At 36.7% G+C, this 23994-nt stretch overlaps 1 protein-coding gene across 1 annotated transcript in view; it reads right to left on the bottom strand.

Moving 5' to 3' along the window:
- ASB12 (ankyrin repeat and SOCS box containing 12) overlaps positions 1-23994 on the bottom strand; it is a 358674-nt gene that overhangs the window by 167261 nt on the left and 167419 nt on the right. Inside the window, 7 exon segments of the mRNA XM_023736137.1 lie at positions 7787-7921; positions 9111-9239; positions 11842-11999; positions 13260-13422; positions 16201-16223; positions 16226-16322; positions 16769-16903. Of these exon segments, the coding sequence (XP_023591905.1) occupies positions 7787-7921; positions 9111-9239; positions 11842-11999; positions 13260-13422; positions 16201-16223; positions 16226-16322; positions 16769-16903 (840 nt within the window).

The raw sequence follows: 23994 nt of genomic DNA, 5'->3' as shown, positions 1-23994 counted from the left end.
TATATACATACATATATATATATATATGTATATATATAAATTGTTTCACAGGAACTCTCATGACTCTTCCTGAAACACCGTCTCAGGAAGAAGACCTTGATACTGACTCTTATCTAGCCTCCTAGGCAACTGCTGAAGAGAAAAATTTCACTTGGGTAAGCTGTTTCTAAGAAAGAAATGTCCTGTAACTTTCCCCCTCCTAGGCCCACTTACAGTAACCTGCCTTGTATTAATCTACGTTTGTAATGTCCAATCAAAATAGCACTGCTCAAGTCCTTTGTTCTCACCGTTTGAAAGGCCTCCAGAGCTTCGCCATTTTAGCAGCATTTTCCCCAGTCTGGACTTTTATTGAACCTACAATAAATCTCCTTGCTTTACTTTAACAGAGTGTTTACTACTCTTAGACATATACTGGCGACCAAAGAAGGGATTGAAGGAGAATTTGACTCTGTAACTTCCAAGATGCCGGGATTTTGGACTAATGGTACCGAGCTGGGCCATTTTGGGGCCCTCCATCTCCATGGCGGATTCGGGAGTACAGCAAGGTAAATCTCTTTTGGGTCTGAGCGTTCTGCTTTTTTTGCGTAGAAGCTCCCTTCTGAGATTTATTGTAGGATTTGTTGTCTATATGTTTGTCTGTCTCCTTTTTGTTCACATGTTAATTTGAATATACTGACCGAGATGTTGTTCAGGTTTGTGACTTAATCGTTACCTAGGAATCTCACAGTCTTGTAAACATTTGGTTGACTCTAGGAAACTGAAAGTAACAATCAAGTTTGGCTGTTGCTGTAGCCATGTTTGTTCTGTCTGTCTGACAGTTTAGAAAAATTGTGGCTACTTTTGACTCTCGTTTTCTGCTCGCACTTGCAATAGTTTTTACAAATAGGCCTATTGTGACTAGTTTGTCTGTTTGTAAACTATTTCAAGTTGGTTAAATCCTTGTTAAAGCTTAAACTCCTTTATTCATACCAGCTGGTCTGTATTAACAGGCAAAAGGAGGGGCTGCCTGTGTGTTACCAACCAACCGAGCTCAGAGCTCACCGTGCTGCTTGCATTTAAGATAATAAAAGCATAGTTCTACAAATAAGTCAGAACTCTACAATCTTTAACCAGGCAACTAAATAAACTGCTTCTAAAAAAGACTTTAAAAATATCCTTAGATAAATGAGCCCGGATTTCCCTTCTACCAAGATGCTGATTTAAAGTTCATGTTTAAAACAACTACAAGCTGAATATACTTAGAAATAATTTAGAATCTCAATGATCACTTTAAGAAAATGAGTACCCATTTTGCATTATCTTCTTTTTCCTCTGAAGAGCTTTCATTTGATGCTAATAAACTAAATTACTAATGTTGTCCCCACGTTGATAGATTCATGCCATTTTCCTGTTTCACTATGTGTTGAGAACTTGCCTCTAATGTTATGTTTAAATTTCTGTATTTCATCAAGTCAAAAACCATGATTGCCAGTTACTGTTTTTCATGAAGCTGTGTTTTCTTTTCCAAGAAAAACTACTTTTTCTGGCAGGCTTTTATTAACTACTCTCAGAAACTTTGATATAAATTAACATATTTAAAAAGTGCACTAAAAAAAGATGAATTGTTTATTTTAATTGATATAAGAAGGCCTTGAAAAGAAACAAATTATTTTTAGTTATTTCCTTAAAGGATCCTATGAATTATACACATGTAAACATATAATAATAAAGTTATAAACATATAATTTTTACCTCCAGACAGTATTATTAAATTAGATTACAATATTTCTTCAAAGAACTTACTCTAATTAGTTTAATAATAAATACTTAAATTAAATAGTCCTAATATTCCCAGGAGTTAATAAAAATAAATCTGTTCTAGTAAAATTTTTATGTTTTATAATATGTCAACTTAAAATAGTTTCCAAGATCTTTTTACATAACTTAAGCTGAATTAAATATATGGGACATGTTTGTTAAAAGAAAAGATAATAATTTTGTCCTAAAATAAAAAAGACTGGTCTTTCTAAGATGAGAAAGAGAAAAGCATAGAAAAAGAATTTAGATGGACATGGAAAGTTGTAGAAGGTTAGAGAAAGTTAAATAGAAAATTAAGAAGATAAATTTCTTTAGAGGGAAAAAGAGAGTAGTTTAGTCTTAAAATAGAATGTCTGGTTATGCCAGAATATGAAAGATAATAAAAGCTAAACTTGAGGATATATAGTAAGTTGAACAGAAGGCTCAACTTATGCCACAGAGAAAAGATATGTGTATGTGTATATGGATCTAATAGTGAATGTGTTTGCCACTTGAAGAATCATACTATGAAAAATATGTATAACAAAGACAATAAATTTGGAAAGTTTGCTAAAGATATTTATTTGATATAATTAAAGTTCTTCTTTATTGTGACTAAAAATTTAATAAGCTAAATCATAAGGATTTTTAAGAACTTTAATATCAAATAACATATAAACAAAGAATTGAGTTTCTCACTGTTAAAATAACAGAATTTTCTTTAACTACTAAGTTAAAGAGTTATGTATTCTTTATGTAATCTGCCTTGAAAACAAGGGTTCAGTTTCTCATTAAAATAAGACTCCTGAGTTAAAATAAAGCTATATGTTTTTAAAAAACTAAAGTTTTTACCTTTAAAATCTTTGATTTAAGTAGCTTAAGTATTGTTTCTCAGTAATCGATGATAAACTCCTGACAACTTTAAAACTTCATAGAAAGCTTCAAAGAATTTGTTTCTGTTTTATAAAATAACAGTAATAATAATAATAATAAAAGGTTTATATGTTATGAGTTATATAAACCTTTTATTATTATTATTATTGTTTTATAAAACATGTCAAATCAAAAAAAGTGCCAATTTTTCTTTAAGTTAAAATTTATGTCAGTCATATTTACATGATACTAAGCAAACAAGCACATGATATTATGTCATAATTTTATTATTTCAATTGCTAGCTTAGTTGAAACCTAATTTCTTTTAAATCTAGCATCATCAAGCCAATGATTTAACTGGAAAAAGTCACATAATTTCAGATGTTTAGAGATGTGATAATCTCGAGATATTCTTGATGTATTCTAACTATAAGTCTTATGTCTCAAAACTATTATGTATTATATCTAAAGCTCTTTAATAAAAATAAGATTTTAGAAAAACTGTTATCTAAATTGACTTTGGGTTTACACTGCTTTTGTGGTTTCCAGCAAATCTTTCACTGCTAAAAGATATTGTTGTTATAGGCTGATCATGGCCATATTGAGTTTTGTCATTCACAGATAAGTTTTGCTTTGCTAACTTACTGAGAGCACTTGAACATGATGTTTTAACAGAAGATGGACTATAGCAACTTATAAGAAAGACTATAATATTTTGGACATGGATGCCGTTGGACTGAATCAGGATTTTTGGAACTCTTGTGTAGAAGCTGACGAGGTTTTTCAGGTTACTGCTAATTCAGAATAACATACAAACAAAACTGGCTACATAGGACTGAGAGAACTGAAAGAATTACCATAACGTTTTTATGATAACATTGCTGATGTTCAATGTTCTAATTTTTAAATGTATAAAACCATTTTTATTTTTGTTTCCCATAGGAATCAGTTATTTCAATACCTAATAACATTATAGTTGATTATAGAATATCCTATAGATTAAAAGATGTTATAACACATATTAAGGTTATAATTAAGTACATTCAGAATGCTTAAATAATTCCACCTATGGACTTCAAGAAATGAATACTGAAATAACTATAATAAGAAAAGTAGTTCAAACCAAACAGCCCTCTCTTACGTTACCTATACCAGCTCTAATATTGTTAACCATTATAAATCTTTAATCCAATACTCTAAGAAACGCTTACACCGGTTAAAGATGCTTTTGATGACTGAAAACCAAAATCTCAGAATCTGCCTGATATTGTTCCAAAGAATTATGTATATGAGAAAAGACATCAACAACAAAATTCCCTGGAGTCTCATTGGAAAGACTGTATATAATTCTCCTTACTAAGCCTTATGCCACTAAATTACAGAGTTAAGACTTAAATACACCTCTCCCATTTAAAGAAGACTGGGTCTATTGTTTGAACCTTCCAGCCCACCAGAGGACTTAAACTGAAATTCAAATATTACAAGAATTAGAAACAGACACCTGGTGTAAACTTCTGATCCCAAGACCTCTGGCCCAGGTAAGGTCCGTATTCACCCTAGCTCTACACTTAAATTCTCACACTCATACAGACAATTGAAATTATTGGATTGTGCCTTATAATTTTTGTTTTTCTGATAACTCTAATCATACTACACCTAGTTAGTCTCCTTCTATAGTGACTATTTAATATGGAAACCCTTGAACTAATTACTCTCTGCTTGATACTTATAGCCTTTAAAATAACTCTGTTTTACTAACTTAGACTCATAGAATGATAATGTATTTGTTTCACCAATTAATAATTTAAGCTATTGTTTCATTACTCATTTCTCACTCATACAGGCTATTGAAATTTTTAGAATTTTCTTATTTTTAACAGCATTAATAGTTCTCATGGATTACATTTCGATTACCTATCCCTATGTCAAGAAATTTCCCTCCATAGTGTTAGTTTTTCATATCCTCACTAGAAGTCATTATCCCATTTAATACTTACAACCTTTGAAGTTATTTTCTTCGATAAGCAGGAACTCATAAATTGTTAATTTTAACTTATTAATTTCATGCTAGCATTATTATATTATATTGTATTAATCATTTTACTAATTCTAATAGCTACTATTTTTCCTGTTAAGAATAATATACATGCCTTTAGAGCAGTGTGCAGTCACATTATAGAGAGAGCAACTAGGGTCACATAACTATGTGTGTATAAGTTTTTTGCATGAGAAACTAACTTGAGCTGTAAACTTTCACTTAAAGCACAATTAAAATAAATAAATAAAAAGAATAATATATATGCCTTTAAATGAAGGAGGAATTTATTTTGGAAGCAATATAATTTTATGACCCTTGCCTTATTATTTTTGACTAATATTTTTGCATTATATAAAACCAAAAAAACCAAACCTGTTGCCATCGAGTCAATTCTGACTCATAGTGACCCTATAGAACAGAGTAGAACTGCCCCATAGGATTTCCAAGGAGTGGTTGGTGAATTTGAACTGCTGACCTTTTGGTTAGCAGCTGAGCTCTTAACCACTATGCCACTAGGGCTCCAGCTTTCTCTATGTATTCTCCTGCTGACTCTTGTAGCCCTCATTAAAACCTAGCATAAAAATGCCATGCTGTTCATGTATATAGAAACTGCCTATCTCTACAAAGAAATAGAAGGTCCCCAGGCCCTGGATTAACCATTCAGAATAGTCAAGGTGTTCCTCTAATGTGGCCCCACTCTTTACTAACCCACCTCCATGAGTTCACAGAAGCTGAATATCAAGCTATAGCATGGTGACGGGGTCCAGTGATAGCTGATTCCTAAAAGAAACCAAGCAGTGCAAAGACTTGTCATGACCAGTGGCCACTCAAGAATGACAATGTAAAGGCTCATTAAACTTAAATAGCCACCAAGAGAAGAACACAAGAACACAAACCTTCAAGTCCATGCGGAAGAAATATTCATTCAAAAAGTGATCAAAAGATGCTCATATAAATCTTTGATCAAAAGGAGGGAATGAGTAAGAGCAAGTAAACTAAGCACCTGACTAAAGTAAAATGGCTGCTTTAGAGTTTGGGGGTCTACTCTATCTTGCCTTTTTAAAATATGCCTTTTTAAAATATATATATAAATTCCTTCACAGGAGCTATCAAGACCCTCCCTGAAACAATGTCTCAGGAAGAAGACCTTGATGCTGACTCTTATCTAGGTATACTAGGCAACTGCTGACAAGAAACTTTTCACTTGAGCAAGCTGTTTCTAGAAGAGAAATGTCCTGTAACCTTCCCACTCCTAGCCCCACTTGCAGTAACCTGCCTTGTATTAATCTAAGTTTGTAAACAGTACAGTTCAAGTCTTTTGTTTTCAACCTTTTAAAAAGTCTCCACAGCGCTGCCATTTTGGAAGCATTTGTTCTCTGTGTAAAATTAGACATTGTTCCCAGTCTGGACTGTTATTGAAACTACAATAAATCTCCTTGCTTTACTTTAACAGATAAATGTTTATTACTCTTGACCCTACAGGACAGGTAGAACTGCCCCATAGGGTTTCCAGGGAGCAGCTGGTGGATTTGAACTGCCAACACTTTGGTTAGCAGTCAAGCTCTTAAACACTACGCCACCAGGGCTCCTTATTATTCTTAGACACCTCCTGATCAGTCACACTCTATGCATCAAATTATAAGCAGAATTATTTCCTTCTGGGGTTTGTTTTTGTAAAGGGCAACCTTTAAGAAAATGGAATCTCTCTTTTACTTGCTTTGTGAAGCACAATTCATTCTTCTATAAACCCTTATAGAGCTAGATAAAATGTTGAAGGTAAAGGAGTTAATGCAGAGAAGGTTTAGGCTAACACTTAACCCCAGGACCCTCCTTTTTATGAAATACACATTTGAAAGGGAGGAAGCCTCAGAAAACACATTGTAACAAATCACCCAGCATTAGGCTCTTGGAAAGATCAAAGGATTTCACTAGGTTCATGTCTACTGCAAACATTCATGGCAAATTTACATTTCTAGTCTTTTCTCATTCTCTGGAACCAAGATTTAAACTGTACTTACTGAATTGTGAAAAACTTAACCAGCGAATAGTGCTGGGTGCTAAAAAAAATTACTGCCACCTGAGCCAAATAAACTTTGTTAATCATATATATATAGCAGCCATATTTGTGAATCCTGCTCCTTTGGGAGACACCAAAGCATTATTAATATGTAGTTTAATATATTACTTACAGAAAGATATATTGGTATTAGTAAGTTTCCAGTGTCTAAGTTGAAGCTCTTTCTCTGATAGTAATTTAGACCACAGAAGGGGAGTATTGAAAATTCTGATTGAAGAATAATAGATTTAGTGAAAAAGATGAGGGAACAGCAATGAACCTTCAATTCAGGATGTCATACTGAGGAGGCAGAACTGGGTTTTTCAAGGCACTTCTCACAGCCTCATTTGATGGTGAGAGGCTACAATAAAAGGAGCTCCAAATTGTTACTGCAATGGCGGGTCTGAGCTGCCTAATGCAGAAGCCAATACTGAGACAGGGGTGAGGTGAGCAGCAAGAGTGTTTCATTGTATATCGATATACAGGAGACAGAGGGGAATGAGCTCCTCCAAAAGACCTGTCTCCCCTTTGGAGACTCACTGAAAGTTTTTATATGGACAAGATTATAGTTTTTTTCCCCAGTGGTTACATTCTGCACCTGGCAGTCCTTGAAGGTCATCTTGCCCCATTATTATCACGTCGCAGATTAGTTACTCTATCCTCCAACGTCGTTCTATCTCTCAAAGAGAAACTCAGTTAAAACTTTCAAAGTCATGGGAAAGCAAGAGTGAGGGATAGGAGGAAAACAAATTAAAATCATAGGAACATGCAAAAGCGAACTATGCAAGCTAGGCATTAACAATACCACAATACCCAGGAAGCCAGGCCTATACTGTTGGCAATAAACAATAAATGTGAAATTTTCACACAGCCCATTTCAAAATGACTTGCTCAAATAATTTTACACACTGTCTGACACAACAAACTCATATACACAAACCTAACTTTCCCAGCAATGCTGCAAGTCTCAACATGTTGGGAGGAGGATTGCAAGCCCAGTGCAAGATGAGTGAGTTAAGAATATCAAAGCGCGGTCCAGATACCTTTGGTCTTTTGTCTACAACATACATAAACTGGTTCCCTGGGTTCATTTGACTAATGGCCTCTAGCAAGAGCTCATCATCTATGCGGCGAGTGTAGAATCCAGACAGGGGTTGGCTACAGCGGCAAATGGCAGCCTGTAAAGAAATAGTGTGTCAGTCGATAGATCATATCCACAGGTGGTCAAAAGTCCTCCTTTGACCTCAGGTTCAGTGGGAGGAGGGAGAGGATGAGCCAACTCAGGATAGTATCCAAAGCAAAAAGAGATGTGGCTCTGCAGCTCACACATTCCACTGACACTGGGCTCAGCCTCCTGCCTCACCCAGGCATGTTGGCTGTGTTACTGTACACTGCTTTTTTCTTTCTTTGTGGCTCTGGTTTACAACCCAGTCTTGGCAAATCCAGACTACAAAAAAAAAAAAAAAATTACATCTTGAGTGTTTGCTTTATAAAATTCTATTCTCAGTATATATTGGGCCAGTATCTTTCTGAAACGGTCCTACTTTTAACAGTCCTAGTAATATCACCCACATAAAAAAGAGGTTTGCAGCGACAGAATTCAAGCCAGAGCAAATATCTACAGTACCTTAAGAAAACAGGGTTCATTTGTTTAGAGAGCTAATGCCAAGTCAGAGTGCTGGTTTGTTTCAAGCCATTTCTACATAAAAACAACATAGTTATTTAACAAGCATATACGGTAATGATTAGTTAATGGACTTCATTACACTTTGATGTGGTTTATAAGGTATCTGCTCACTTTGATAGTTTGATAAAAAGGTACTCATTTTTATTACTACACTCTCTAGGACTTGAATAGCTGCCAACTTGAGAATTTGACTGTCTAACCCGAGACCTCATAGTGACCACAAGAGGTAAGAACTATTATCACTTCCTATGGAAGGGGACTCAGAGTAGAAAGGAATCAAATGCTTTCTTCTACAACCTTAAATTAGATAAAAAGCAATGATAAAGAATCAAGGACATCTGTGTTCTAGTGGGAGGCCACAGTCCCCAAATATCCTCTCAGACAACTAACTGCCTTTCATTCTACAACTTCCCACCAAACTGGAGCCCACAGAGAAGAAAAGAAACAAAAGAATGTACTAAAAATACCACTTAAAATCTGCACAGCATTTTACAATTTACAAAGTACATTTATGTATTTTTCCCTCATATGACCTCTTAAAAGCCCTCAAAGTACTAAAGTTCAGAAAGGTTAAATAACTTGCCCAAGGTCACACAGCTAGTACCTGGCAGTGGTGAGACTTAAACCAAAGTCTTCTAGAGCCAAGTTTAGTTCTCCTGAGAGAAGTCTGCTCAACTCACATTGTTCTCTTTGTAGAGGTAGGAGAGCACAGGGACACGTTCTTTACTTCTGAACTTCGAACTTCCAACCACTGTTCCCAAGGTAACAGATTTAGGAACCACTATTTCAGGAGGGTATGCACTGCATATCTAAAAAAAAAAAAAGCTTATTTTTTAAATTACATTTTACACTTGCTAGGAATAGGATGGAATAGCAATCATTCAAGCATTGACTGGTATTTATCATCTAGAATCATCCATTCCTCAGAAATAGGAACAAAAAAATCATTGGTATAAAAGCTTTTCCAAGTATGCTATTATTTTTTAGAAAGGAAGGTAGTGAGACATGCAAGAACAAGATGTACCTTCAGAATAACCAAAATTATAGGCAGAAACACATAATAAAACACATAATAAAATGAGCAAACAATGTGTATTATAAACAAGTAAATTAAAACAAATAGACTCAAATGTAAGGCAGACATGTGGAGAAGGAGGAAATATGATTTACTCTTTCCTAAACTGCATACTGGGTTCCTAGTATGCATAACTTGAGGGCCTTTGAAACACTAGTCTGGGGGTAGAGGTGTTGACATTTTAGGTGTGACTTACTCTATAAAAAAAAACTGATACATTTTCTCAAATTTATCAGCTTTTAGTGGCTATCAAAATACATCTCTCCAAAGAGAATGATAAAACATTATAACACAGACACGTTGAAAAATTAACTTTACCCATTCCCCTAAGTAAAGAATATACCATGACATTTGACAATGGATCATAAAATGAAAAACGAACAAGCAAAACAAGTTCAAGGTGGATCAGATCAAAAATGTTCCTTGTAACTTATTAAAGTCAATGTCTGTAGAATGCAGACCATTTGAAACAAGAAAAAGTTTCCTACCTATCTCCTTACCTGGACTTAGACTTTGGAGAAGCAGATCATATAGAAATAAATGGAGCTTCTCCTTTCAGCTCAGAAGGCCATACTCATCCAAGGGTCCAATATTTCAGACCTCATTCGGGGAACTTAGACACATATTTGAACTGGAGAGAATTCACCCCATCTTTACTCATTCCTGTCAAGCATGACCCTAACAAACCACCTCTCAGCTGGCCCTGCTAAGTGACAGCTCATGAATCCTCATAGCTATTGGATACTCAAAGCTGTATTTCCAGAAAGCCATTATAATTACTCTTATTATGATAGTAAAAAGATGAAAATAACCATAAGAACCAACAATTTAGGGATATTTAAATACCAATGACCCCCTGTGCAGAAAAGAGTTAACATAGCAGGCCTGACTGTGATACTTTAAAAGACCTGCTTACAAGGTTGGCCCTTGACTAGCATCTGGGAACTTGGAATTTGGGAGGGTTTCGACAATTCCCTAACTGATAAGAGTTGCTCATTCTGCCTAAACTGTACAAACAATGTGGTTTATGCTGAACACTTGCTTTCCTTCTGGGAATCTGAAATATTGGTATGTGCTAGCCAGAGGGTGCCTACGTGACGAGCCCCAAATTAAAATTCTGGGCACTGAGTCTCTAATGAGCTTCCCTGGTAAAAAATGTTTCATATGTGTTGTCACAATTCATTGCTGGAGTAATTAAGCATGTCCTGTGTGACTCCATTGAGAGAGGACTCTGGGAGCTTGTGGGCGTTTTTTTCTGGACTTCACCCCATGTGCCTTTCCTTTTGCTGATTTTGCTTTGTATCCTTTCACTATAATGAATCAGAGCCATTAGTATGACTACATGCTGAGTCCTGTGAATCTTCCTAGTGAATCACTGAACCTAGGGGATAGTCTTGGGCACCCCCAACACAACTCCGCACCTCTATATTCAGCCCAGATCTGTTTTTTGAGATCCAGACAAAAACGTCCAAATAGCTAGCTGCTTGATATCTTTTTTGTGAATGTGTGTGCTTTAGGTGAAAGTTTACAGCTCAAGTTAATTTCTCATTCAAAAATGTATATCTTTTTTAAGCTCCTTGAACTCAAGGTTAAAACTGAAGACCCTGTCTGTCCCTCTTCTTGTGCTCCTTATGTTGGTTAATGTAACCACTACCCACTTGTTCATTTAAGCCAGAAACCAGGAAATATGGGATGCATACTAAACTTCTTTCTCCCAGCCACATTTAATCAGTCATCAGTCACCAGGTTCTTCCATTTCTTCCATATAAATATATTTTAAATCCATCTCCTCCATCTCTAGTCATTGCCTTAATTCAACTTCTTATCACTTCTTGCAGCATTCTCTTGCATTCTTACTACCAGCAAACCAATTCTCCACACCAATACCGAAGTTATCTTTTAAAAATACAAATATAGTCATGTTCCTTCCCAGCTTAACATAGTCTAGTGGCTTTCAACTACCTTTAGGATAATGTTCAAATTCCTTAATTTGGCCATGAAGCCCTTTATGATCTGGTTTCATTTCCTGATATCCTTCCTTCTCCCCCTGTATAAAAGCTAGATTTCCTTCTCCAGGTTATTGCCCAAAGCTTCGGGCTGTTTCTGGCTTCCCAGTCTGAGTTCCACATCCCTCATTTATGCTCCCCAAACATGCTATGCATGAGATATGTAATGCAGTGAATAAATGCTTATTGAATGTCTGAATGCTGAATGAAAAGGCGAGATTATGAGTGTTTTTTTCCTCTTTTTTTCAAAACCTTGTTTGTTTCTATTCTGCTGTTTTAATTAAATGATATCCCATAGCACCAACAAGGTAACAACAACAACAAAATTACGTCATAGTTTCTGTTGGCATCTGTTATGGTCCAGTACCTGTTGGGTATTCCCATACACCCAAAGTCTGATATGGGGTCAATCAGTTTCCATCAATTTTCCCTCATCTCTTTTGAATATTAGGGATTATAAGAAAAAGCATGAAGATCTTCAGGTAATGCTGGGGAAGAGAGACAGGCATGAAAACAAAGTAATGATGAGAGAAACTTAAAGATCATCAAACACTGCATAAGGTTAGATTTCCTTCTCCCAAAGGGAATGTTTGTCAAACAGCCCCAGAAAACTGTTTTGTGTACAAGTTTGCCTTTATGTAAAAAATAAGAACTGGAATATTGCTTTGGATATTGCTTTGGAATATTCTTCTTTCAAAATCTTTTGATTTTCTGAGATACCAGTACAAAGCAGGAAGTTTCTGCCTGGCTTCCTATAAAAGGGAGTGTTAGATAACGGACTGAACTAGGGCTTCAGGGTTTCACATGCTAGGAGAGTGGTCCTTACCAAAAGTTTTTAATTGAGCTTAAATGTCCTGCACCACTTGTTGTAACATGTTATACAATATTAACAGTGTACTTGTCAGGCTAATACCAGCTTCTAGCTGATAAATGGCCATGTCTTCTCTTTTTCCTGTCAATCCTACTTTTTCCCTTCACAAGATGTAACATGCAATCAATAACTCATTTGACCAATTTATGTGGCAACAACTTTTCCAGAGATGGAAGGAGCCTGCCAGAGTGCTGAGCCAGGCAACAGGTAACCTCTGTCAATAAAATACCAGCAGACACTGAAGAATTATTCTAGGGAAGGGGGAAGAAAAGGAGAGGGAAAATGTAAGAGCATGGAAATTCCACAGACTAAAACCAAAGGAAGCTGATCACCGACATGAGTTAACTGTCGAGGTGGGGGGCAGGGAGGTGAGGACTGGCGGATGAGGAGGTGAGGCTAGAGGAAGCAGGGACAAATGCATTACTGAGGAACTTTGATAAACTGCCCCTGTAGTTGGTACTGAGGGTAGATGTGGGAACAGTGGTGCAAACATAAAGCTTGCAGGACAACAGGAAATAATTTTTGCTCCAAAGCAGTTTTCCTTCCTGAACTGATGAAAAATTTACAAGTTGACACTTAAAAGGCAGAGGGAGAAAGCTGGAAATACCATCTATTAAACATTTACTATGTACCAAGTACACAGTAAAATACATAAATGCAGTTAAGCCTCATAACAAGCCCCAGGGGCTTGTTAAATTATTCCTAATTTTACTGGTGAGGAAGATGAGTTCAGAGGTTATATAACTTGCCCAAATATCACGGAGCTGGTAAGTGGCAGAGCCCAGATCCAAACCCTGATCTAACTCTATAGTCCATGATGTTTCCATTATGACAGTCTGAGAAAAAAAATGGTTTTAGATAAAAATATTACGACTACCTGGCTGAGAAAGCTTGAGCAATGAAACATAAACTTCATGGCATACAATGTCAAAGTCTAAAACAAAGTGGGCCGCCTGAAAGTTCTTGCAGTGGAGGATCAGGGGACAGCCCAGGTTAGAGATGGGCAACTTCTCCACAGTGGCAATGTGATGGAGTACAATCTGAAAACAAGAAAAAAAACAAACTATCTCACTAGCTCTATCACTATCAGTGTGCCTGATTCTTAGTAATGGTCAGAGATGCAATCACACCTACAACCATTTATTTAAGACACACTGAGTTTCTCTCAAACAGAAATAAAGCATAATTGTGGTAAGGCAATGGGGAACAATTTTCAGTTTTACAAAACTTTTCTCTCCTTAGGTACAAAGAATTAACAGGTCATGGGACAATTTTGGTGGACTGGCTCAGAATACATGACTTCTTAGATGTTATGGTGGAGTTTAAAATCACAGTAGAAAAACTGTCACAAAGGAAAAAAAACATCCTTTTGTTCTATCAAATTAATAATTAAAATAATGATTAATAATTGGTATTGTGCTTTTTTACTCACAATGTAGTCCATGACGATTAACTTACTTAATCCTTGTTATAGCCTTATGAAGTATTATCATCCCATTTTATGAATGAAGAAACCAAAGCTCTGAGGAGTGAATTTCTCATCAGAGGTCACAAAACCAGGAAGTGGCACATACAGTATTTGGACCATGGCCATCTAACTCCATACAAGTCCAGGGTGCTTTCTCTAGAAATTCTAGTTCTGGAATTCGGATTTAACTAGAAGCATTTGGGGGGAAATGCTCTCCCACATTTCAGACTGCAGCAATAGTAAAACAAAGAATGAAGGATGACTAAATCTTTAGTAGTCTCCTCACTACCGCCCATGCTGATGCCTGCAAAAAAGAAACTCATGGAAAAGGAATTGGTAAAAGAAAATGTGTTCAAATAATACAATTTTCTCTTTATGGATTAAATAAGGAATGGAATTGTAGTTTTATGAGTCTTAGATGTTCTCCTTCTATTTATGTCTCTGATGTTTCCTGCAACTAGAGCCTGGATGTGTTCTTTTCATTCTCTGGACTCCCTGTCCTGTGCCTGGAAGGCTTTCCAATCAGCTTTTCTTCTCTTCTACTCTACTCTGCATATCCCAAGTCTAAGCCCACAATTTATGTGGAAAATTTATCTCCTTCCATAAAATCTTCCAATCATATCTACCATCTGTGAATGGAGAATATTGGGTGTCATTCACATTCCTAGGAGGAACTTTCTATCTTAATTATTTTGTCAAACTCAGTTCCTGCCACAGCAGTTTCGGAGAGGCCACAAAAACTATTGATAATGTAATAGGAAATAATATATCAAATTTCAAGAAAATCAAAGTCCTGTAGGTCAACAAGGGAGATCTGTGTTTGGATAGTAAAACAATGACCATCAAGAGCAGGTGGCAGGCAAACAATTGTGGTGTGCAGGGGGCTATGTGTGTTTGGAAGGAGGGAAGGTGAGGCAGACTAAGGTTGGGAACAACTTCATTATATAGTACTACTTGGGTAAATATGCCTCCTTTGACATGTAGAAATAAGTAACATAAATTTTTCCTTCCGGATCCAGTCCCCTGCTTTTGAAATAAAAGCCAGTAAGAACAAATCTGGGGACATGTGTGTTGTTCATAAAGGCAGGTAGAAACGAGATAGGCTCATGTATGGTACTCAAGAATTAGGTTCTAAACTGTTAGAACTGGAAGGGTTCTTACCAATTATATAATCTAACCACTTCATTTTTACAGATGAGGAGACTGAAGCCCAGAGAGGGAGAGTCACTTTCCCAAGGTCACACAGCCAGTTAGTGGCAGAGCTGAGTCTAGCCAGAGCCCAGATCTCCTGATCACACTTTTTGCGCTATTTTCATCATACCAAAGAGAGCAAGACACAATCTTGTATAGGGAAAGCTCATGAGATTTTAAGAAGGAGGTATTAAAATACATTTATATGTACATTAAATCAACCGAAATTATTTAATGCTCATATAGTAGCATTTACCATGTGCCAGGCACTGTTTTAACATTAATTTTTTAATCCTCATAACAAGGTACTATTATCCCTATTTTACAGATGAAGAAAGTGAGCCACAGACAAGTTAAAAAACTTGCCTAAGGTTACAAAGGTAGTAAATGTTGAAGCTGAGATTTGAACCTGAGCAGGTTGGCTCTAGGGCCTGTGATCATAATCACTATGCTGTCGTATATAAGAAGCATGTTATTCTTGTTAAAAATGAAAAAGTCTAAGCAAAAATCTGGCTAACGATTAAGTTAAGATTAAATTATGCTACATTAGGGTAGGCAAGTCATAAGTTAGGAGTGCTAAAGGAACTCAAAAACATTGTTTAAAAGCAAAACAACACACACACATACCATACTTGGGTGAAAACTTACCTTAGGACAGAGAGATGGTCTAAATCAGTATTAGTCAAGGTATGGTCATGGGCACCCAACATGAGCATTACCTGAGAACTTTTTAGAAATTCAGAATCTTGGGCCAGAGATTCTAGATTTCTAACAATCTCCCAGGTGATATGGATGCTGCTGGTTCTTGTACCACATTTTATGGGTAACAATGTTTTAGATTACTTCAGGATGCTCACCAACTAACTAGGCTAACAAAATGATCAGAAACTACCCCATCAAAAACTACTAAGGTAAATGCTAGGAATATTCTTGGGTAGTCTAAAATGACAAAAATGACTATAGCCAATAATAACTTTGGGGGAATTTGAATTATATGATTCAGTCTTATGAAAAGTCTCCTGGAATAGGTTCTTTGAAGTAAAGGTTTTACAGCAATTTGATTAATAATGATACTATGAAATGTCAAGAAACCACCATATTAGAAAGCATGTTTGCACAGCTCTTTAAGATCTTTTGATATTTCTTCTCATGAACATACCCATGTTTCTTTCTGGGCTGCACAGAAGCCTCCACATGTATCAGGTGGGTTGCAGTGAGATAGAGAATCCCATTAGCTGGTTTCTTACCCACATAATGATCCAATAATTTCACATTTTCTACCTGTTATTTAGAGAAAAAATACTGATTAAGTTATCAACTCACCACCCATGATTATAGAGGGAAAATTCAAAGCATGACAAATGCTATTAATTTGCTACAAAAATTTCTTTGAGGCTTTCCAGTTCCTGCCAAGATGACAAATTAGTATGATCTGATGCTTCCTTTTCCTAAATAAGCCCTGGAGAGACTAAAGAAGTGAAAGGAAAACACAGATTCTAGGAAGGATTAAAATGGTAGGCTAGGAGGCGGGGCCAAGATGGTAGACTAGTCAGATGCTTCCTGTTATCTCTCTTAAAACAAAGACCTGAAAAAGTGAATCTATTATATATGACAATCTAGGAGCCCTGATCATCAAAGACAAAGCTGAAGAGTCAGACTGAGTGGCAGGGGGATGGAGAGACAATTTAATAGCAGCAAAGAAGTGCCAGTCACAAGGTTGCCAGCACCTTGCTGGCTGGTTGGCCTGCACACGTGGGCTGACATGAGCAGTAGCATTTGGGACACGTCTCACCATGTCGGGACAGGCCGGGTGGCGGCGAGTCAGCACAAGCCTCCCGAGCTGGGTGGAAGTGGCACTGGACCTGCGAAAGTTAAGTGCAAGCATTTAACCTACCACATGGGGACAAAATAACCCCTCCCCCTCTGGGAGTTTCACAGCAGACAAGTGCTTCCTTACCCTCACCTACCCCACTTCTTTCCGATACCAGTCCAGCAGTATTCAACAACTGCCACACCACTTAAGCCGGAACTCAGGGCTATCTGCACCCACACCAGTCTCACTGTTTTTAAAAACATCACACTCCCTAAGCCAGGAACTCAGGGCTGGTCGGGAGGCACTGCCCTTTCATTCAGCCACTGGCATAAGGGGTCCACAGACTTGCAGCACCCTTCATTCCTTCCTAGACCTGTGTGGACTGATTCAACACTGCAGGCCCTAATTAGCATAAAACAACAGGTCATACACCTGAAGCCCATTTTCAACTGCAGCACCAAAGGGGGAGTCGCAGATCCCTGACATCTGACACTGCCCTGCCCATTAAGCAGGGACCTCACCCCCCCACATCAGGGGCCTGAAGGGCTAGTGGTACCACCCACACCATCGATGACAGGGGTCTGAGAATAAGTGGGGTCTCCTAGTCCCTCCAGCTAATAGCACTGGCTGCTCAAGGACCAGCTGCAATACACAACCTACTATGCACTCTAGGGTACAGGGACACACCCTCCACCCAGGAACCTGTGGCAGCCATCAGCCCACAGCCTGGCTCCACACATAGCCCACTACTGCAGCCAGATACCTGTGACTGCTCCAAACACCTCTATGCAGCCCTGCCCATCTAGGACTATAGATGAAAGTTTGCACCACACGGTGACTGATGACCTGGACACCTGTGCCACACATGCACAAGAATAATGAACAGTCTCCTGGGCTCGCACACCTAGTAGCTGCTCTAACCACCTGGAGACAGGACATGAGAGCTTCAAAAATGCCAGTAACCAAAGTAACTCTTCACACGTCCAGCCTACTTGGGCATATCAAAACAAAACAAAAAGCTAGGACACAGTAAAAAAAATACAATAAATAAATAGAATAACTTATTGATGGCCCAAAGAAAACAGTCAATATCAATCACATAAAGAAGCAGGTCAAGATTCCTCCAGCAAGCAACCAAAATACAGAACAAGGAAACCTTCTGGAGAAAGATAAGATAATGGAACTACTGGAGATTCAAAAAAATCAATATACAGAGCTCTCCACGAGATAAGGAGATAAAAAAAAAAAAACCCAGACAAAGCAATGGAGCACACAGACAAAGCAATAAAGGAATTCAGGAAAACAATACAAGAACAAAACAACAAATTTAACAGGCTGCTAGAAACCATAGAGAGACAGCAACTAGAAATCCAAAAGATTAACAATAAAATTTCAGAATTAAACAACTCAATACAAGGTTGTAGGAGCAGAATTGAGGCAATGGTAGTCAGAATTAGTGAGACTGAAGATAAATCCATTAACATCAATTTTATTTGAGGAAAAATCAGAAAAAAAGAATGAAAAAAATTAAGAAAGTCTAATAATTAGGTGGTATACTATCAAGAGGAAAAATCGACGAGTGACCAGAGTACAAGAACAATGGGAGATAACAGAAAACACAGAGAGAATTGTTGAAGATTTGTTGGCAGAAAACTTCTTTAATATCATGAAAGACAAGAAGATATCTATCCAAGAAGCTCAATGAACCTGAAACAGGGTAGACCCCAAAATAAAGTACCAAGACATACTATAATCAAACTTGACAAAATCAAAGACAAAGACAGAATCTTAAGAGTGGCTAGGGATAAATGAAAAGTCATCTACAAAGAAGAAACCACACAGATAAGAAGGCAATGGAATGACGTATATAAAGCCTTGAAGGAAAAAAAAATGCTAGCCAAGAATTATATAACCAGAAAAACTGTCTCTCAAATATGATGATGAAATTAAGTCATTTTCAGATGAACAGAAGTTAAGGGAAGTTGTAAAAACCAAACCAAAATTACAAGAAATATGAAAATGAGTCCTCCAGTTAGAGAACCAACAATATCAGACAACAGCCCAAGACAAGAACACGGGACAGATCAACCAGTTATCAACCCAGAGAGGGAATTCACAAAAACAAAGCAAAGCTAAAAGACTGAAAATAGGGACTAGAGACATCAATATTTAAACAATGACAGTGAGAAAACAAAAAAGAGGGAATAAACAGTGGTCATAGAATTTCCATACAGAGAGGTAGTTAAGGTGATATCAAGAAACAAAAGATCAGTTTAAACTTAGAAAAATAAAGGTAAATTTTAATGTAACCACAAAGGAAGCTAACAAATCTACCCATTAAAATAAACACAGAAACATAAAGACTCAACAAACACAAAATCAACAATAACGAAAAAAATAAAAGAAAATACATAAAGAAAAGCAACTCAGCACAGAAAACTAATTGGAACAAACTGTCAACACCACAAAAAAATACATCAAAATTACAGCAGTAAAATCAAACTTATCAATAATTACACTGAATGTAAATGGACTAAATGCACCAATAAAGAGACAGCGGCAGAATGGATTAAAAAAACACAATTTGTCTATATGCTGTATACAAGAGACACATCTCAGACTCAAAGACACAAACTAAAACTCAAATGATGGAAAAAAATGTATCAAGCAAACAACAACCAAAAAAGAGCAGGAGGGGCAATATTAATCTCTGACAAAATAGACTTTAGGGCAAAATCCACCACAAAGGATAAGGAAGGACACTATATAATGATTATAAGGTCAGTACACTGTGAGGACATAATCATAATAAATATACATACACCCAATGACAGGGCTCAAAAATACATAAAATAAACTCTAATAGCATTGAAAATAGAAATAGACAGCTCTAAAATAATAGTAGGAGACTTCAACACACCACTTTTGGTGAAGGACACAATGTCAAAAAGAAACTCAAAGATATGGAAGATTTAAATGTTGCAGTCAATCAACTTCACCTCATACACATATACAGAACACTCCACTCAACAGTAGCCAAGTATACTTTCTTTTCCAACGCACATGGAACATTCTCCAGAATAGACCACATTTTAGGCCACAAAGTAAGCCTTAGCAGAATCCGAAACATTGAAATATTACAAAGAATATTTTCTGACCATAATGCCATAAAAGTAGAAATCAGCAACTGAAACAGCAAGGAAAAGAAATCAAATACATGGAAACTGAACAACACATTGCTCATAAACTATGGGGTTATAGAAGAAATCAAGGATGGAATAAATAAATTCATAGAATCAAATGAGAATTAAAACACATTTTATCACCTGGACTCTCTGTCAACCCAGCACTAAAACCATTCCCGAAGCCAAATCTTCAGATAAAGATTAGACTGGACTATGGGACATAAAATGATACTCATGAAGAGTGTGCTTCTTAGCCCAAGTAGATACATGAGACTAAATGGGCAGCTCCTGTCTGGAGGTGAGATGAGAAGGCAGAGAGGGTCAGGGGCTTAGCTGAATGGACACGGGAAATCAGGGGGTGGAAAGGAGGACTGTATTGTCACCATATAGGGACAGCAACTAGGGTCACATAACAATGTATGTATAAATTTTTGTATGAGAGACTAACTTGAATCGTAAACTTTCACTTAAAGTACAATAAAATAAAAATAAAAAAGTTAAAAAAAACAACAACACATTTTACCGGAACCTTTGAGACACAACAAAAGCAGTGCTTAGAGGTAAATTTAGACCAATAAATGAACACATCCAAAAAGAAGAAAGGGTCAAAATCAATACAGTAACCCTACAACTAGAACAAATACTAAGAGAGCAGCAAAAGAAGCCCTCAGGCATCATAAGAAAGGAAATAATAAAGATTAGAGTGGAAATAAATGAAATAGATAATAGAAAAATAACTGAAAGAGTCAACAAGATCAAAAGCTGGTCCTTTGAAAAGATCAACAAAATCGATAAACTACTGGCCAAACTGACAAAAAACAGGAGATGAAGCAAATAACCTGAATAAGAACTGGGATCGGTGATATCACAACAGACCCAAATGAAATAAAAAAGATCATAATAAAATACTATGAAAAATCGTACTCTAACAAATCTGAAAACCTAGAGAAAATGGACAAATTTCTAGAAACAGACTACTTACCTAAACTAATACAAACTGAGGTAGAAAGACTAAATAAACGTATAACAAAAGAAAAGATTGAAGAGATAATTAAACCCCCCACTCCAAAAAAAAAAAAAAAAGCCCTGACTGTGACAGCTTCAGTGGAGAATTCTACCAAACTTACAGAGAAGAGTTAACACCACTAATACTAAAGGTATTTCAGACTATAGGCAAGGATGGAATACTCCTGAGCTCATTCTATGAAGCCAGCATAACCCTGATATCAAAACCAGGCAAAGAAATACACAAAAAAGAAAATTACAGACAAATATCCACCATGAACATTGACACAAAAATCCTCAACAAAATTCTAGCCAATAGAATTCAACATGTCAAAAAAATAATTCAGCACAACCAAATGGGATTCATATTAGGTATGCAGGGATGTCTCAACATTAGAAAAACAACCAATGTAATTCATCACACAAAGAAAACAAAAGACAAAAACCACATGATCTTATCAATCGATGCAGAAAAGGCATTTGACAAAGTCCAACACCCATTCATGATAAAAACTCTCAGCAAAATAGAAGGGTAATTCCTCAACATAATAAAGGGCATTTATACAAAGCCAATAGCCAACATCATCCTAAAGGGAGAGAGTCTGAAATCTTTCCCCTTGAGAAGAGGAACCAAACAAAGGTGTCCTTTATCACCACTCCTGTTGAACATTATGTTGGAGGTTCTAGCCAGAGCAATTAGGCTAGAAAAAGAAATAAAGGGCATCCAAATTGGTAGGGAAGAAGTAAAAGTATCTCTATTTGCAGATGATATGATCTTATACACAGAAAACCCCAAAGAATCCACAAGAAAACTACTGGAACTAATAGAAGATTTCAGCAAAGTGTCAGGATACAAGATAAACATACAAAAATCAGTTGGATTCCTTTACACCAACAAAGAGAACTTCGAAGAGGAAATCACCAAATCAATACCATTCACAATAGCCCTCAAGAAGACAAAACATACTTAGGAATAAGTCTAATCAGAGACGTAAAAGATCTATACAAAGAAAACTACAAGACACTACTGCAAGAAACCAAAAGAGACCTACATAAGTAGAAAAATATACCTTAATCATGCATTGGAAGACTCAACATTGTGAAAATGTCTATTCTACCCAAAGCAATCTACAGATACAATTCAATCCTGATCCAAATTCCACTGGCATTTTTTAACAAGATGGAGAAACAAATCACCAACTTCATATGGAAGGGGAAGAGGCCCCAGACAAGTAAAACATTACTGAAGAAGAAGAACAAAGTGGGAGGCCTCACACTACCTGATTTGAGAACCTATTATATCGACACAGTAGTCAAAACAGCCCTCTACTGGTACAATAAAAGATACATAGACCAATGGAACAGAATTGAGAATCCAGACATAAATTCATCCACCTATGAGCAGCTGATATTTGACAACGGCCCAAAGTTCGTTAACTGGGGAAAAGACAGTCTCTTTAATAAATGGTGCTGGAATAACTGGATATCCATCTGCAAAGAAATGAAACAAGACCCATACCTCACACCATGGAAAAAAAACTAACTCGAAATGGATCAAAGACCTAAACATAAAATCTAAAATAATAAAGATCATGGAAGAAAAAATAGGGTCAATGCTAGGAGTCCTAATACATGGCATAAACAGAATACATACCATAACTAATGATGCACAAACACCAGAAAAGAAATTAGATAAATGGGAGCTCTTAAAAATCAAACACTTATGCTCATCAAAAGACTTCACCAAAACAGTAAAAAGAGGATGTATAAACTGGGAAAATCTTTTTGGCTACAACATACCCAATCAGGGTCTAATTTCTGAAATCTACAAGATACTGCAAACCTCAACAACAAAAAGACATACTACCCAATTAAAAAATGAGCAAAGATTTGAACAGACACTTCACCAAAGAAGACATTTAGGCATCTAACAGACACATGAGGAAATGCTCACGGACATTACAGAAATGCAGATCAAAACTACAATGAGATACCATCTCACCCCCAAAAGGCTAGCACTAACCCAAAATATACAAAATAATAAATGTTGGAGAGGTTGTGGAGAGACTGGAACACTTATACACTGCTGGTGGGAATGTAAAATGGTACAATCACTTTGGAAATCAATATGGCACTTTCTTAAAAATCTAGCAATAGAAGTACCGTACGATCCAGCAATCCCACTCCTTGTAATATATCCTAGAGAAATAAGAGCTGTCATATGAATAGATATATGCACACCCGTGTTCACTGCAGCACTGTTGACAATATCAAAAAGATGGAAACCACCTAGATGCCCATCAAGAGATGGATGGATAAACAAATCAGGGTACACACACACTATCGAATACTATTCTATGATAAAGAACAATGATGAATCCTCGAAACATCTCACAACACAGATGAATCTGGAAGGCATTATGCTGAGTGAAACTAGTCAGTCGCAAAAGGACAAATACAGTATGAGACCACTGTTATAAGAACTCAAGAAAAGGTTTACACACAGAAGAAAACATTCTTTGATGATTATGAGGGTGAGGAGGGAGGGAGAGGGGAATTCACTAATTAGATAATAGACAAGAATTAGCTGAAGGGAAGGACAACACATAATACAGGGGAAGTCAGCACAACTGGACTAAACCAAAAGCTAAGAAGTTTCCTGAACTTAACCAATCTGAGGGATAGAGTAGCTGGGGTGAGGCCTGGGGACCATAGTTTCAGGGGACATCTAGGTCAATTGGCATAACAAAGTTTATTAAGAAAATGTTCTTCATCCCACTTTGGTGAGTGGCGCCTGGGGTCTTAAAAGCTTGCAAGCGGCCATCTAAGATGCATCAATTTGTCCCATCCCACTTGGAGCAAAGGAGAATGAAGAACACAAAAGATGCAAAGAAAATATTACCACAAGAGACTAAATGACCACATAAACCAGAGACTCCACCAACCTGAG

Source organism: Trichechus manatus, unplaced genomic scaffold (genome assembly GCF_000243295.1).
Source record: "Trichechus manatus latirostris isolate Lorelei unplaced genomic scaffold, TriManLat1.0 scaffold00086, whole genome shotgun sequence".
NCBI lineage: Eukaryota > Metazoa > Chordata > Mammalia > Sirenia > Trichechidae > Trichechus > Trichechus manatus.
This window is presented reverse-complemented; position numbering and strand designations above follow the sequence as displayed.